Source organism: Chlamydotis macqueenii, chromosome 3, assembly GCF_036417535.1.
Source record: "Chlamydotis macqueenii isolate bChlMac1 chromosome 3, bChlMac1.mat, whole genome shotgun sequence".
Taxonomy (NCBI): Eukaryota; Metazoa; Chordata; class Aves; order Otidiformes; family Otididae; genus Chlamydotis; species Chlamydotis macqueenii.
The window spans coordinates 102,898,561-102,916,529 of NC_141558.1; the positions used below are offsets into that span (position 1 = coordinate 102,898,561).

The 17,969-nt window shown below is 37.4% G+C and overlaps 1 protein-coding gene across 5 annotated transcripts in view; it reads right to left on the reverse strand.

Moving 5' to 3' along the window:
• Nucleotides 1-17,969, reverse strand: part of PACRG (parkin coregulated) — a 235,543-nt gene that overhangs the window by 3,918 nt on the left and 213,656 nt on the right. Inside the window, exon 6 of one of the 5 annotated variants that reach the window (XM_086743754.1) lies at nucleotides 866-926. The exons of the other annotated variants lie outside the window; for them this stretch is intronic. Coding sequence (XP_086599880.1) covers nucleotides 866-926 — 61 coding nt within the window. The remainder of the gene's footprint in view (nucleotides 1-865; nucleotides 927-17,969) is intronic. 5 annotated transcript variants of the gene reach the window in all.

Below are 17,969 nucleotides of genomic sequence, written 5' to 3' on the forward strand. Positions count from 1 at the left end.
TTTATGAAGTTGTCCTTTGTGAGGGAGAATAAATCAACATGAAAATGCTAGGAAGCACGTATCATATCTTTGTATCAAAGTGAAATGTCTGGCAAATTCAGCACACATCAAGAACTCTTTTCAGAGCAAATGTTATTTCTGTGTTTAGAAGAAACACATTGAAGGAATATGAACAGATCCAGAGGATCACAATCAAGAAAAGGCTCATTTTCCCTTCCTGGATCAAAACGTTAGTTCCCGGTTTCCTAATTCACGCACCAAGGGTTTTATGGTCCTTAAAGTGAAGTCAAAGGCTTTGCACCTGTCAAGACCTGTGCGAGCTGATGAAATCACCCAGCACACCAAGCCCAGGAGTGGCACTCCCTGCCCTGCTGTCAGCGCTGCCGATGCCAGCTGCCGTAGCCGAGGAAACCCTGCTCAGACCCTCAGGGACTGAACTCAGCATTTGGAAGCGAATGGAAGAGGATTCGAATTTGGTTTTAAAACATGGTTTGTATTTGAGTCTAGACATGCTGCTATTCATGATTCAGGATATTAAAGAAATTCTAGTGGTATTTGTATTCTATCTCATTTCATTCTAAAATTTCACTAGGGTAATGCTACAAGTACAAAATTGTATTGCATTAAGGAAGGACAGGTAAGTTTCTCTCAATCCATTAAGAGTTTGACACAGCAGTTTTGAAGTCCTGGAGTGGATGAGAAAGGTAAATCAACCCTTAAAGCTCATTCAGATCTATTTTTGTCTCTGGACATTTGTTAGCATCTGAAAGCGTTTGAGACATTCTCTGAGTTTATTAGATTTCATTTCAAGGCAGGCAAGATCTCAAAAAGAGGGTTTTTTAATCCTCCAAATATGTCAACGTACCTCTCTGTAAGTATCTCGCAGCTACCAGAGCTCGCTTCTGGTGGTGGCTGTTCCCAAGGTTCTGCTTCATGGAAAGCACAAATTAAACATGGAGTTTTCATAGACCTGTTGTTGTAGGGATGTTTTAGAACTTGGGACATTAGAATTTCTGCAAATGTTAAATATCTGAGGAACGCTTAGTATTGGAGGACAGAATAATACTTAAAAGAGATTCTGAAGAGACTGAAGGAAGCTCCATGTCCCAGCTTAAGCAATATTTTTAATTAAATTGTAACTCAAAGGCCATTCCTTTGTTCATTACTGATGAACATTTATGTGCATATACACACACACACACATGTTTCAGCTTGTTGTCTTGGTACAAGTGGGTCCTAGCAGAAATTTTTGAACTACTACTACTTAACAACAGAAGTTCTAGGTTTTATTTTTTTTTACACAACTCAATAAAATCACTGGGAAAGACAGGCATCATTCCTCCCTTCTTTAATCTTGAGAAACAGAGGTAAAGTGAAAGGTAAAGTGACTTGCTCCAAGCCATGGAAGGGATCAGTCACAAATCATGCTTTTTGACGTTTTATTGTAGATTATGAAAGTACTATTTATGACAAAATAAATAAAATTTTAAAAAAACCCTAAAATAAAACTATGGTAAAAGTATTTTTTCAGTTGCTCAGTTCAGCTAGTCAAACCAACAGGTATTTTCAGGAATCAGAATTATTATAGTAATCCAACATGCTAACCGCTTAAGAAGATTTTTACTTCAAAAAAAAACAATAATGGGATTGTAAAGTGCAGATATACTTCTCAGTATGGAATTGTATGTCTACAGAAAAGCCTGTCAGCAAACAATACAGAGTTAAGTAGTAACAAACTAGCATTAAAATATTTTGTGGAAAATTTCAGGACTTTTTTCCTTCTAGGAGACAGCATCAATACCAAGAAATAAATGGAAGCTGATTTCAGCTATAGGTTGACATGCATCAATGTCAGGGTTCACATCTCATAAGTTCATTGCTTAGGTACAGTTCAGAGCTTAGTCAATTTTTAAAAGTCCTCTTGTTAGGATTAGTTTAATTGTCATAAAAGATGTTGGCTTCCTGACCAGAGTGGAAAATGAAAGCCCCTGATGAGTCAGTGCGGCGGGAGGGTGGAGGGCTCCTTTGCACCGCTCCTCTCACTGTGACTCAGAACTGTGCTTTGAAATTGTCAGCTCCAGGAAGGATGAGGTAGTTTGGTCTCCCTGTTCATTTAATTGAAAGTCTGTGAAAAGTCACAGAGTAAACTCTAAAACCCTTCTGTCTGCTAAGAAACAGAGGGATATTGCCAATTCGTTTCTCTCAGGTGAAGAAAGAGCCACCAGGAGGTTACGACTTCTGGGCAGTACTAACCCAGACAGAAAACCCTGTGTTCCATTCCTGAAGGCTTAGAGCAACGTGAACACCAGTTTTAAATGTTTCTTAGGACGTGTCTAGATTATGTGCACACAGAAGTGCAAACTAGCCTCATGCAGGCTGGTCCCAAAGGTAGAGTGTTTGAAAGAAGAGCTCATAGAATAATTTGTGTTGGAAGGAACCTCTGGAGCCATCTGGTCCAAATGCCCTGCTCAAAGTCAGCTCCATTTTCAAAGTTAGATCAGGTTGCTCAGGGTGAAATATCTGCAGTTGCTCAGCACAGAGTAATCCTGGAATGAGAAATGGTGCAGAGATCCCCTTGAGCTGGCAGAGCTTTTCACCAGCCGTTTCAAATGTGATGAAGGGAAGTGCTGCTCCTTAAATACTAAAAAGTATTTAGTGAAGGAGGATTTGCTGAAGTTACAAAATTCATATGGAGAATTATTATCTCTTTTGATACAAAACAAACCTAAACTTTTGGCATAGTAACAGATTCTAAACTGCATATATAACATATGTATACAGATTCTAACCTGCTTTTGGAAGCTTAATCACATACTGAAGAAAGAGGCACAGATTTGGCTGAAAAGTTAATAAAATTTAATTAACACTCTGACTTGAAACTATGAAAACATAATTTAAATAAAAAACCCAAGCACTTTAAAATATTAAAGCTGGAAGTACTAATATACCTTAAGGAAGCCAGATCTTTGGATATGCACAGACCTGTTTTTTGACATTATCGACACTTAGAATTCCCTGTCTCTTGCCTTACTTGGCTTTTCCGTCTATTTTTCATTACTAGTGCTGAGTGTTTATTGCTTTAAAATGCTACAGTACTGCAGAGATTGCAGAAGAATGTTTCAATCCAATAAGAAAGCATGTATAATTGGAATTTTAAGAGAATACTAATATAGGGACATTTCTGCTCATCATAGGCCTTAGGAAAGAAAAATACTTTTTATATAAATCAGCTAGGTATTATCTGTCTAAATAAGATGCTTCCAAGATTTTTTAAATTCTCATTGAAGGCATTTTGCTTTAGCATAAAATATAGATTCTTTCTATACTTATATTCCATATGCAGATAGCTTTTCATTATTAGCATTTATTTTAAAATGTAAGTGCTGTTACTAAAAATACGATTCAGAAGTCAACAATTCAGTAAGTGGAGGAAGTGCTCTGGTTAGAAAGGAAACATTTGACTGACTGATGATGTTTTACTAATGATGTAAGCCTACTAGATAGAGCTGTCACTACTTGTAAATTACTGCAGTATATGAAAAAAAAAATCAAAACCACCAAACCAAAAAACCCATCTGAAAAGGAGCCAAGACAGCAGCTGTTATCACAGTTTTCCATTTCCAGGAAATGTTAGCAACATCAGATGCAATCCTTTCTAAGCCTAGACTTTCTTTTGTCTTTTAAATAGAAGTACAAAAATGAAAAAGAAATCACCAATTTTGTAACAAATTATATTAACAAACATATTTGACCAATATGGTAAAAAATAAGAGATTATTATCGTGGTTTCTTTCCTCTATAAGTACTTAAACTTGTCCAATGAATTTAGACTTTGAAGTTTGTGCTGCTGATCAATATCAAACAAAGTAGTATTAAATAATCTTAGACAAACAGCATGCTCAACAAGGGAATAGACACTGGAAGCTGAGATCTCTGTGGCCTTGGTACACTGTTTACTGTTGCAAAATAATACATTAGGTCACAAATCATGCTTAAAGTGCAACAAGAGTTGCACCACTTACGTGAATCTGATGTTCTTCTAGTTGTTTTGGATGTATATAAGGTAGTATAAAGTAAATACTGGTTTTTAGCTGGAAATCACGTTTGTGTGTACAAAACTTGCATAGATTTGCTGGACTGATGTGAAACACGTTTGTTCATCACATTAATTTTGCATCCAAATACAGTATAATGAATGCAAAAGGAATTTAAACCATGGAAAAACAAATGCTTGTATGTCTGTGGAATAAACATAATTTGTTTTTAAATTTAATTCAAAGTGACAAAGCTGAAAGTCCCAAAATGCTTTAAAGATCACTGATTTCAGTATGATACGTAATCCTACGACGGCCAATTTTTAACAATGAGTTTACTCAAAGTTAAACTCAAGATGCTTGACAATCCATCCTCCTCCCATTAGAAGATTTTTATTAATGTAATCAAAACGCTTTTTAGGGAAAGCCCTAGGTTTTTTCTTTACAAGAGAAAAGCTCAGTAATTCATTACTTTGTGTTAATAACTGTTGGTGTGTTTGTACATCTGTCACATACTAATGGAATTTGTTGTGTCTAAATTTACTGTTGAAAATTATTACCATTTAAGGACCCTATTTGGTATAGCTTGCCCATCAAAAATTTAATTGACAACTAAATTATTTCAATGACTGTTTTCATAACTTTGTGGCAGAAGGGTGAGCCCTTTATTGTCATCAGAATGCAATAATATAAAAATAGGTCAATATATTAAAAATTTCCCATCAAAATTATGAGAGCAAGTTGTTAGCCATGCCTATAAGTTGCTGAATATGCCTGAAGGTGCTAGTTTTCTAGATTTCTATTCCCTAATTAAGCAAAATAAGCAAGAACCCAAAGTCAACTGAGGGGTTTTTAGCAGTGATTTGAGAAGGGACAACGAGATGAAAGCTATGAATGACTGTGAGGATTTGCCAAGATTTCTTTCATTGCCGTGGGACAAGGACAGAATTTATGCAGTCTAAAGGACAGCTAGCACTGAAACTGGAATGTACTATTTTATCCTTAAGCCACACAAAAAGGAACACTCTGTTCCTCCAATTATCTGTACGACAAGGGTCAGGACATCTCCTTCTGCTGTCTTTAAATTTTTGTAATATGTATTTTTTTAAAGTAAATTGAGTAATCTGATTACTGTTGTTTTCTGAGTTTTTCCAGTTGGATCAATGCATATGGTAGATTAAAAAAAAATAAAAAAATTACCTTCCCAAGAGAAGAATTTACATTCTTTTTACTGAGAACAGGAAGGGTATAAAATACATACTTATCAAAAGGTAGTTAACAGCTATTCATTTTACATTAAGAAAACTGTACATTTGAATTTGCTTTTCAAGCAAACAGAAAAAAGCTGGTTTTTGTACAACTAAAATGTATTATAATGTACAGTCTTTACTTACAAGAATGTAAAGCAGATAAAAAAGAAAGACAATTGTGTCCCTTAGGTATGGTGTTTCTGCAGATTCATAGTTTTTGAATTGCAAAAGTTGAAGCCTTTTGAAAGCAATGTAGGAACTGCACATACACCACGTGCAGATTGATTTTAAGAAAAAAAAAGCTTTAGGAGTCTCTCACAAAACTGTCTCTTATTTACCCTTTCCAAAATTTTCCCAGCACTAAGTGTGAAGCAAGGTAAGTGAATAAGAACTATTTCTTATAGTCACTTAGTGGCTCTAACCGGAAAACACTCACCCTTCTTCTTGTCTAAAATACACCTGTACCTTTTGTTGCTTGACTTGTTATTCAAAAGGATCGTAAGTATGAAGAAAGCAAGAGGCCCTGCAGCATCCAGCCCAATGTTCTGAATGCCTGAGATCTTCTCACATCAAAATTAGCCTCATAAGGAAAGCTGTATTTGGGAATCATAGAATCATTTAGGTGAGAAAGGACCTTTAAGATCTTTAAGTCCAACCATTAACCTAACACTGCCAACTCCACCACTAAACCATGTCCCTAAGCTTGTCTACACAGCTTGTAAATCCCTCTAGGGATGATGACTCCAGCACTTCCCTGGGCAGCTCGTTCTACCCCTCAATAACCCTTCACAACTTGAGGCCATTTCCTCTCATCCTATTACTTGTTACTTGGGAGAAGAAACCAACACTCGACTTGCTACAGTCTCCTTTCACGTAGTTGTACAGAGCGGTAAGGTCTCCTCTCAGCCTCCCTTTCTCCGGTCTAAACAACCCCTGTTCCCTCAGCCGCTCCTCCTGAGACTTGTGCTCTACACCCTTCACCAGTTTCATTGCTCTTTGGCCACGCTCCAGCACCTCAATGTCTTTCTTGTAGTGAGCGGCACAAAACTGAACACAGTATTCGAGGTGCATCCTCACCAGTGCCAAGCACAGGAGGATGATCACTTCCCTAGTTCTGCTGGCTACACTATTTCTGATACAAGCCAGGATGCTGTTGGCCTTCTTGGCCACCTGGGCACACTGCTGGCTCATATTCAGCCGGCTGTCAACCAACACCCCCAGATCCTTTTCTACCAGGTAGCTTTCCAGCTGCTTCTCCCCAAGTCTGTAGTGCTGCATGGGGTTGGTGTGACTCAAGCGCAGGACCCAGCACTTAGCCTCGGCCCATGAATCCAGCTTGTCCAGATCCCTCTGCAGAGCCTTCCTACCCTCGAGCAGATCAACACTCCTGCAACTTGGCGTCATCTGCAAACTTACTGAGGGAGCACTCGATCACCTCATCCAGATCATTGATAAAGATATTAAACAGACCTTGAGTTGAGTACCCCAACACTGAGTCCTGGGTAACACACACCTTTTGTGATCAACTAGCAACTGGATTTAACTCCATTCACCATAACTCTTTGGGCTCAGCCGTCCAGCTATTTTTTTACACAGTGAAGTGTTCCTGTCCAAACCATGAGTAGCCAGTTTCTCCATGCTATGGGAAATGGCGTCAAAAGCTTTACTAAAGCCTAGGTAGACAACATCCACAGCTTTTTCCTCATCCACTAAGCAAGTCACCTTGCCATAGAAGGAGACCAGGTTAGTCAGGCAGGATTTGCCTTTCATAAATACATGCTGACTGGACCCGATCACCTGGTTGTCCTGTATGTGCCATGTGATGGCACTTAAGATGATCTGCTCCATAACCTTCCCAGGCACCGAGGTCAGACTGGCAGGTCTGTAGTTCCCTGGATTCTCCTTCCTGCCTTTCTTGTAGATGGGGAAATAAAGTTACATGCAAAAAAAAAAGCCAATATCTCAGGTTATAGAAACTTACTCTTCTTGTATATCACTTCAGTCTTCTCAAGTGATGAAGAGATTGTATGTTGATATGCCAAGCAGGCACTCCTCTATTCTGTGGCACACAGCTTAGTGAGGATGTACTACCACTAGTGTGAGCCTACAGCTGAATAGAAAGTACAGCAGATGGTCAACCAATCACTTAATCTGTGCATCTTTTTCTGTCATTTTAAATTATTAAGTAGTAAGCTGAAGGAAGAGTGATTTGAGGAATGGGGATATGAGAGCTCCCCAGTATAACTTACTGAGTTCTTCTAATCTTGTTCTGACCTAAGCTAATTTTTAAAATGTTATTTTAAATACTGGCATTTACATGTCTTCATTTAGAGAACCCTTTAGCACTTTTTACTGATATTAAATGAGCCATTAAAGGAACCATGTATTTCTCTGAACGTGTATTCCTCCTGAGATAAATCAGTGAAAGGGAGGTTGGTTGGTGGCATGTTGTGGACTGCAAAGCCCATCTCAATGGTTACTGAAAGTCAGTCATCTCAGGTACGACTGCTTATTTGTCTAGCTTGCCATCAAGACTACAGGGACTCAAACAGTGGAGCATGTTGATACTGTGAGCTCCTGAATTGTCTGCTATGTCCAAGAAGAACCACTTTGCTGAATTTGAAAAGAAAAAGAAGGAAAATGAACTAAAATGGCAGGTAACAGCAACTATGCTATTGCTGAGTTCATGGGTGTGTACAAAGATAGAAGATATTTACACATTTTTCCAGTAACCTAACCCAGTACTTAGACCACCCATTGAGATTCAGCAGGCTGACACACCCTTGCAATACACAGCAAACCCTTTTGTTTCACCACTTATGCAACTTTTATAAGATTAATTCCTTTACTATCCGACATAAAATAATTATTTGCTATGCCACTATAAGTATTATAGACTCTAGACTGTGTTTTTTAAAAAGTACTCCTAACTTTTTCACAACAGGATTGCAGTGTTAAGTTATTAAAACAAGCATTTCAGTGATACCTAAATACAACTGTTTGCAACAAAAAAGTAATTGCACACAACAGGTGTGTATAAAAACAAGAGGATGGGAAATGGTTAGCAGGTTTTTTGAGATAAAACTATTATTCCCATATATCACAATATTTAAACAAAATATTTTAAATATATAAAATATGCATTTATTTTATTATACTTCATTACTTTTGTTCATTATTTTAAGAAAATTGTGCTGTTCCAGTAAAAATTGTTAATGCAGAATCTTTTTCCTGTTCCAGATAGTATTTGTCTGAAAAAAAAACAGAACTAGGAGAAAGATTTAAGAATATATTTTTCTGATTTACAGTGTTCATGATACAATTATACTGTTGCCATGAATGAGTATAGGGAAAAAAAATGCTTCTATTTCTTACATTGCTTACACCTGAAGAATTGCAATCACCTATAAGCACATAATCTCTTAAGGTCATACTTGTTTTTTTAAACATATACTGAAAAATACTTCTAAGCTTATCTATTCCGGGACTATGCGTAGAAGGAAAATTGGCTTTTCTGTATGCAAACATGACATGCTCAGCAGAGTAAACTAGACCCCAGTTAACACTAGTAATACCTTTAGGATATCTGTACGGGTGCTATCACGTAGAACACATCCAGCTGCTAAGAATGCAGCCCTTCTAGTTCAGTTTGTAATACTTTTCTTAATACCCTTCAGTGAACCTGAACAGTAAAGCTTGAAAAAGGATCTTTGCTTCTCAGGTGAATTTGTATTTTCCTGTCCTAAACTGCTGCAAATATCATGTATCTATAGGCTGATGGCCGTGTACTAGTTACAATAAGTTCACCTCCCTTGCAGTGGTCAGTTCGGTGTTTGCTATCCTGACAAGTTGCTGTGCTAGAGATTTAATGCACAGGGTTAGAAATTTTGTAATTTCTTATTCTCCAGACAGTCCTGGCAAATATGACCACTTACATTCTCCAACATGCAGCTAAAGCATGCTACATTTTATAATTGCAATCTTAATTTTTTTTTATTTGTCATTCACTCATCTTACAGCCCTTCCAGCCCCGCTGCCTGACAAGCCTACAACTGCTCAGCTTCAGAAGAAAAACAGCTCATATCCACACGCACACACATGCATGTCAAGACAGGGAGGAAGAGACAAGAGAAGACATAAGTGATATGGCTGAATGCTCTTGGTCAACTCAGGCTAGCCTACAGATTTATAACTAACAGCCAAGAAAACGTCATACATTATAATGAAGAACAAAAGTAAAAAGCTGTCAAGAAAATTTTTCCCTAGCAACTTAAATATACTCTCTCACACTTGAATGCTCTGAGAGTACATGCACACATTATAACTAGCTTTAATTAATAACAATGAAATGGCCATTCCTATGAAGGAGAGTCATGAGGGGCTTTTTAAGATAAATTTGGGACACATTGAAAAGATAATCTGGAAGACAGCATGACTAACATCCAAGTGGGACGTATTTCAAGAGTATTATTCTCCTGCAGTTTTCCTGTAATGCTTATTGCTCGGTGGACAGGGTCAGCCTCCAGAGGAAAGGGAGAAGTAACAGGTCACAAAAATTCCTTTATCGCTTCTCTCCAGCAGGCCACAGATGGCTGTTTCACCTCCTACGTTGTTTCATGCTAATGACTGCAGTGAGTGTACAGGATCAGAGACCAGATGCTGTGTGTGTACAGGATCAGCTGCAGCGCTGAACTGGTACCTTGGAAGCACTACCTGAAGAGTAACAGAAAACTCTGCCTCAGAAAAATACCACTGAGCATTTTTAGAGAACAGCAGCTAACGCAGAAAGATGGCTTTTGAAGGAAACTACGGGATGCTACTTTAGGGGAAAAGAATAACATATACTAGTCTCCATAAATTCATGTGAGCAAAATTCTTCATGAATCACTAAGAAATTTCATCACTGAATGGCAATACCTGGAAAGGCCTTCCTGAATTACTTGTCCTAGCACAGCCAAAGTTTATTGGTGCTTGACTGATAAGTAAAATAGACAATTCTTGTCCCAGGGACAGAAATGTGGACATGGAAGGAGTAGAAAACAAAGAAAAACAAAGGCTGAAAGTGGAGGAACAAAAGCCAAGGACATTAATTTGGCTAATTAATTTTCTTAAATATGCTCCATAAAGGTTCTAATTTATATTACTATATGCATTATGGATTAGCATAGTAATTCCATAGTGTAATTTAAAATATCACACTGGATGCCAATCGACATGTTGTATCCGAGCCTGTTGAGTTTCCACTGTCATTTTGCAGCAAAACAAGGTGAAAAGCAGATAGGCTTATCTGCACGGCTGGGGCTGGGGCCTAAGATCTTTGCTTCACAATAGGAATCTCACCTACTTACAAGTTTACTTTGGGAAATGATTAGAAGGGAATGTCAACCTTATTAATGAAAGTATAGGGCTCCTACAGGAATGTGTGTTATCAGCTTAAGTATTAACTTTTTAAGATGGAGGAGGTGAACTGAAGCTGTTACTAGTCCATGAGAGGAGAGGTGCCAACAGCCTCCCAGTGCTTGAGACCTCTCCTCTTCTATTATCTTCCCTCCTTTTAATCGTATGGATAAAAAAAAAATAGAGTCATCCACAGATCTCTTGCTTGTTTCGCAATATCCTAATTTTAGAGAGGCATAAAGCTTTCCTCTCTACTTAATATAAAAAAATGTTGAAGAGTCAATAAGTCATTTTAGGCATGCTTGTTACCAGATCTGGTGCCTCAGCCATCTGCCTCAACAGCTCCTGAAACTGCTGATAGTTGTCTGGCAGAGATTATAGCCACTGTCACTGAATCCTCAGAAGTCATGGAAGAAGTCAGGCTAATATCAGTCTATTTACATATCCTCGCTATTGTCATATAGCTGTATCTAGCAGCTCAGATTGGCTTAAACAGGGGCTATGATTCTAGCTCTGTAGGGGAAATGGTACGATAAGATGAGAACTTGATTTTAGAGGAGAGGAACAACAATAGCACTCAAAATTTTCAGCTACCAGACTGGCTGACTTGACTTCACACATCCATGGAAGATGACTGTGAAAACAGCTGGGCAGAATTAGAGACAGAATGCAGGAGACACCTCATGGTATAAATCTCTTACAGTCAGAATGGAAATTTCAGACCAAATTAGGAATTGCAACATTTAATATCTGTCACATGGGCTCTGCAGGAGAATTGGTAGGACTGCACTGGACTCACCTCATGCTATAAAGCAGGAGTTACATTCTCAAGAACGGTGTCCACATGAGGGAAAGGCTCATCAGTGAGTCTCACAGAGGTAGCCAGCGGGGAACAACAAGCAAAACAGGGTTTAAAATATTGCTTTTCTCTGGGACTCAAGTGTTTGCACCCGCCCTGGAGCTACAGTCCGGAAGTTTTCCTAAGGGTAGATATCTATTGCTATTCCTTCTGGGTGAGACGGAATGATTTCTTTAAAAGTAAGTTGTGCCACGAGACAGTAGTGATACCCATTTCCCATGGAAATGTGCTGTTTTTGTGCTACACCTCTTTACAATAATAATTTGTTTCCCACAAGTTCTACCAGCTAAAAGACAGCATAACCTAAGGCCTGTTCTGACACCTTGCATATGTTGTATACCCTACCAACATTTCTCTCTCCATGGGCACGAATTTGGATCTCTCCCCTCTACCCAGATATTTATTTTTCCAGAAACTCTGCCCCTTTCCCAGTTTGATTGAATTTGGACAAAGAGTTTAAAAGTTAAGGGAGTTGAGGAAGGGGAAAGACTTGCAGAACAGAATAACCTTGTGACCCATACGCCTTGTATTCTTAGGAAGGCAGGCAAAAAAAGAGGAGCAAGGGCAGCAATGGCTGTCTTAATCCTTACTGTTTGAAAACCTAGTAGTGAAGCACTCTCCCAGGAAGGAGGAAACAACCCAGCATCGTTCAGCCTCAGTGACATCTTTCATGATGAGGGAGATTTCACCTAATTATCAAATTAGTTACTCATGGAGAAATGCTCTTTTGACCTCTGTGCTTATGATTTGGCAACAAAGAAGCTGTAAGACAGACTTTTTGTTAGGCTGTGAACTTGTGCCAATGTTTTCAGAGAGACCCAAAGTTTAGCACCTGAATCCAATTTTCGGCAGCTACCTGAGTGGGCTGATCCTGAGCCCTTACCACTTCCCAAATGAAGGCTGCAGTGGATCAGAACATCTGTACAGGAGGCTAGATATTTAAATGCCTAAATACAGATTTACATGAATGCATCTACAGTGCCAAGTTTTAAGTTGTTTTGACTTGAACTAACTTCCTAACAGATGGTTATTCTGAATCTATCTTAATTTATTTACGGCTGTTTATGTTTTTACAGACATAGTAACTGATCGAAAAGTGATCCACGCTTATTCTTTTTCTTTTTATTTATTTATATAGCAATACATTTAAAGGTATTATTGTGCTGCACAATGTCTAGAAATCACATAAAGAAAGTCTTTCTGTGTTGGACTCACAAGAGGTGCTTCCAAATATTCAAGAAAAAATGCTGTGACCATAATGCAAAGTGAACAAATATAAATTAGAGGTCAGCATCATCAGCATTGCAAGCTTAAGCAAGATATTACCAAAAAATAAACAAACCCCAAAAACTCTGAAAAAAATGAGGAGAAAATAGAGGGAGATAAAGAAGATATTTAAGTACCTGTATCAGAAGATTCAGAAAATGGAATTAAAAAAAATCCATGCAAAATTTCTCAGTAAGACAAATCTCATGCTACATAAAATGCAGTTCTTGCTATCATAAGCAGACACAGGTCTGATACAGGAAACTGTCAAGCAAGTGTGTAAGCAATTGCAAAATGAGGACTAAAGCGTGTTTATTTATATCAAAGCACTTCCTAACTAAAGAAGCCAGCAAACAAGGCAAGCATGTACAAAGAATTAAGAAATGAAGGGCCTAATACTGCTCTCGGCTGTATTCATGCCTCACCATGTAAACCAATGAGTTTCAGACGACAAAATGAGACGGAGAGTTAGCTTTTCTCTGCCCACTACAATGACTAATTAGCTTATTTTCAATACAAAAATTATCAGCTATGTTATTATCTCATAACTTTTTTCACAGTGCCAAAAGTACAAGAAAACAACAGCTATCTATTACCCTTCTACCAGGAAAAGGCAGATGTGGCCATGAACCACTGTGAGACTTTGGTAAGGAATGTCACGAGAAAGACAGTGTCTCAGCTTTGAATTTGTATTTATTTATAAAGTAAGTTGTAATATCCAGGGAAAGCAAAGTTTGCTGTAATCATTTTCTTACATTGCTGTGACATGCATTTTTAATGCATGGCTTTAACTACAACTGTCTGAAGAGGATTCAAAAGATTGTTTGAGTTGCCAGCATTTATTATATACCTTTATGTGCACTGTAACACCACTGCATTTGTATTGAGAAACCAGATCTGGAAGGAAAGACAAGGAAATTTTCCCAGGGAATGATAAAAACGGCTTATTTCCATAAGCCAAATAAATTTTTCAGGAAACATAAACTAAAAAAATTATTGATGTAGAACAGTTTTTATTGCATCAGCTGCAGAACTCCACTGGGGAAAGCAGAAAGGAGAAGCCCTTAGGCCACATTTTGTGTGACCTAATTCTTTCAAGGGTATGTTTCCGCAATTTTTTAGGAAGTGACAATGCAAATTAATGACAGTTCCCACCGTGATGTTTTCATGGAATCTCTGCATAACCTCCAAACAGTAGATTTGCACCAACACTACAGTACATAGTTTTGTTGTAAAGTTTAATTACTTTTGGATGTAAATGAGCAGAAAACCAATTATCACACACCCAGCAGAAGAAACGGTTATGCTTCTATAAATTTCTGGTATTCTACTGCTGCGATTGTCAATTTAAAGTTTCAGTCTATATGCTGCTGCCAGTTAATGATTAGTCTACTACATTTTGGTGAAATTGCACTCCAGTCAAGGGAAATGAAGTAAAAAGATGAGGAGAGAAAAGAAACGAATATTGCTAAAGTCTAATTAGAGCAGCGGGGCCAGTGCTGGACTTAGCTGTGACGAGGTCGTCTTTCTATTAAATTCAATACCCTGAATTCAGTGAGAGCAAGATCAAATGCTATGATTTCATTTTCCTGGGTGAAGTGTTAATAGGAGTGTGGATTAACTTCTTCTTCATTTTGTTTTCATATTAATGTAAATTGTTTTTATATTAATGTAAAGCAGAACATAATCATTCTCTCTGAGACTATATTTCTAAATCTGCCCATTTACTTTCAGAAGGATTAGTTCCATGCAGTTTATTTTGAAGGGAATCACATTCTTTTAACAAAGAAAAAGATTCATTCTTCTGACTTCAGCGCCATCAGCAATATCCACCAGAACTTAATTTTAAGTTTCCTATGTCAGACAACCATTTCTTACTTATACGGTTTTAATTCATGCTACTTTGTTCCTGAATGAGTATATGCAGGAAGTGACTGTGTTTTCATTTAGCAGCTTACATTTTTCATTTAACAACTTAAGACTACATTTTAGCTATAGTTAATAAAAACACGACAGTTAAAAAACAATGCTTTTGGAATGTAATTGGATTTTATCTAAAAAAAAATTATGCATACTCTGACCTTAAACTCTGTATTTCTCCTCTAGAACATCTAGATATCATAATATCGCACCCTCCTCCAAAACTATTAATGAGCATTCACGACAGCTTTACCAGCCATATATTCTGAAATGCTTCTGGGTTCATAACCATGAACTCACACTTGGTACAACAAGTATTGATAATAAAACCTGTCTGAGTGCCCACAATTATATATTGTGGAGAAATGCTATGTATGAATCCCTTCACCTACAATTATTTAATATAGAAAGATCCAAACCCTGCATAGTTTAGATAAGGCAGAATAGCATTTCAAATGGAAAAGGTCAATTGCATGTAATACACATTTTTCAGTTGAAATTTGCACAAAGTTTATTTGTAGACCTTTGAAGTTGGTGGGAAACTTGAGTGTTTATTCAGCTGGAACTTTAAGTATTTCATCTATAATGCATACGTTCCCTGAAATCGTTTAAATTGACTACTACAAACAAATAGTGGGATGTATGCACATCTCAAATATTCCATAAAGTAGATTAAAAATGTAATGTGGACATCAATTCCTTAGTGCTTCACAGTGCCTATTCAACAGTAAAAGACATCAATAGAATTTTGTATTTCATTTTCTAAGAGAACCATAATTGCCTCATTCCTTAATAGGTCCATGAATACAAGGAAAATCTAAGGAATGCATATAACATCTATATAATTTTTTTCCTTTAAATTCTGCTGTTGTGAGAACTTTCTCAAAAAGTCTTTTGATAAACATCCTTCGTATAAACTTCTATATTGGCAGGAATATTTTCGTCGGGGAATAACTGTGAGAGTCCATAATCTCCAATAGTTCCATCATGCTGCTTATTTATCTCTAATGTGTGTAACATTCTCAGCTTTCACCTTTCCCAGTGTCTCACAGGAATCAGCTCTTAGGATACAGTGATTATACAAATTCAAATTCCATCAAGACAGAAAATGACATGAAAAGAAGAGAATATTCTGTTAAATTTTGCTAAAGCTCTCATCTTCCAACCTACCACATTATAGTGAGGGAGTCTCAAGCTAACTAGACCATCTAAGCAGTCCATTTGGACCACTTGGCATTCAGTCATAGAATGATTGAACAATTCAAAATTTTGAAAAAGGCCTTTTTCCACCTAAGGCTGACTATAAAGTTGTACCCTAACCTGCTGTGTTATGATTAGGCCTTGACTTTTTACTTGAAAACTGCCTGAATGAATTACTGAAATTTATATTACTTCAGTATAAGTACAACAAACTCTGATTATTGGTATCCTTCAAAATCACCAGGCCAAAGACGTAATCTCTATCCTGAATGTGAAAGTCCCGTAAGAAATGTTTTTCCCACATACTGCAGAGTATACTTCTCTGTGAGGAGACTGTCATTCTCAGTTGCTCTCTTTTGTATTAACCATGAATCTATCAATCTAAAAAACAAAACTCATGGGAGCAGAATATAGGCTAATTCAATAAACAGAACAAAAGATTTCAGATTCCCTGTCAGAGGATATTAGATTGACCACAATTCTCTCAGCTTTCAGAACAAAGCTGAAAACTCACTTCAAATTAGTTTCTTAATAGTCACTACACAAAGCAGCTAAGAAGAAGGAAATAGGACGTGGATCAAGGTGGAAAAGGTGAGGTTAAGAGTAAATAAGATCATGAGTCTAATTAATGTTTGGAAAATACTCAAATCCTATGGTAGGTAACATTTAAAAAACTTATTTATATGAGAAGGTGAGAAATACTTTGCCCTGGAAAAATATTTAATGTTGGAAAAAGTTGATTTAATAGAAAATAAGATAGGAAGAGAGTTTTTTACTTTACAATTAAATAATCACAATAAGTAATAAATGCTTTGTGGCTGTTAGTATAGTCACAATTGATTGCTTAGCTGCAATGGTTTCAAAAAGGAAAATGTTTTAAGTTAAAAAAATGTGCTATTTAAAATGCATATGTGTAGTGCTTTGTACTAAGATATGAATTATAACTGTGTAATTGACATTCAATTAAAAAGCTGGAAATTAAGTAAAGATGTCTGTGTATTGAACTGTTGCATTTCAGTGCACTTCTTCTGGCAAATCAGCAGATCGCTCTTGAACTGTATCATCGAGGCTGTAGAACTGTAAGTTGAAGAGCCGCATCTGTAATCAACATGCTTCTCTGTCCCTCAGAGCTGTTATCTCCAGCGATGCACATTTTGTTTCCATCTTTTGAACCAAAGAGAATCTTTGAAAACCTTAGGACATACTGTTAGATTATTTTTTTCATAAAGTTAAACTACAGCTAGGATAAGATAACTTATTTGGAGTGAAAATGCATTTAAGTGAGCTGAAGATCTGGCCAATTCTGTTTCATGACAAATGAGGAAGAGTTTTTCCCAAAGATTATTATTTTTTTTTAATTTTCTGAAACAACAACAACAACAAAATAATGTAACTATCTTAAAATCACCTAGCAAAATATACTTGGAATGTTTGGAGTTATAATATAGACCCTAAAGAATAATATAGAAAGTGGCATTAAAAGTCCAATATTCACTCAAGGTTGCCCTGGTTCTGGCCAGGACAGAGTTAATTTTCACCTGAGCTGGGAGAAGAACAGGAGCTGGTGGCCCCCATGGCTGGAGGACACAGCTGGGATAGGTTACTCGTTAGCCAACAGCTGGGACAGGTTACCCAAACTGGCAGAAGGGCTGTTCCATCCCCTGTGACACCATGCTCAGAGTGTCAGTGTGGAGGGTCCTGAGGGGAGCTGCTTCTCCTCCTGGTACTTGGGAGGGAGCTGGGCATCAGGATCCACAGTGATCTACTGTGCTGTAAATTATGTGCTTAAGTTAGTGGTTTTTTGTTTGTTTTTCATCTTTGTTTTCTTCTGTTGTCCTATTAAACTGTTTTTATCTCAACCCTGAAATTTTGCCTTCTTTTCTTTACCAGTTCTTCTCCCTGTCCCACTGTGAGGGGATGGTGAGGGGAGAGTGAGCAATTGTGTGGTATTTTAGCTGCTGAGTGGGGCTAAACCACAACAAAAGTTTATTGATCTAACAGCAAAGAAGTGTTATTTGAATCTTAAAATTACTAGCACATAGT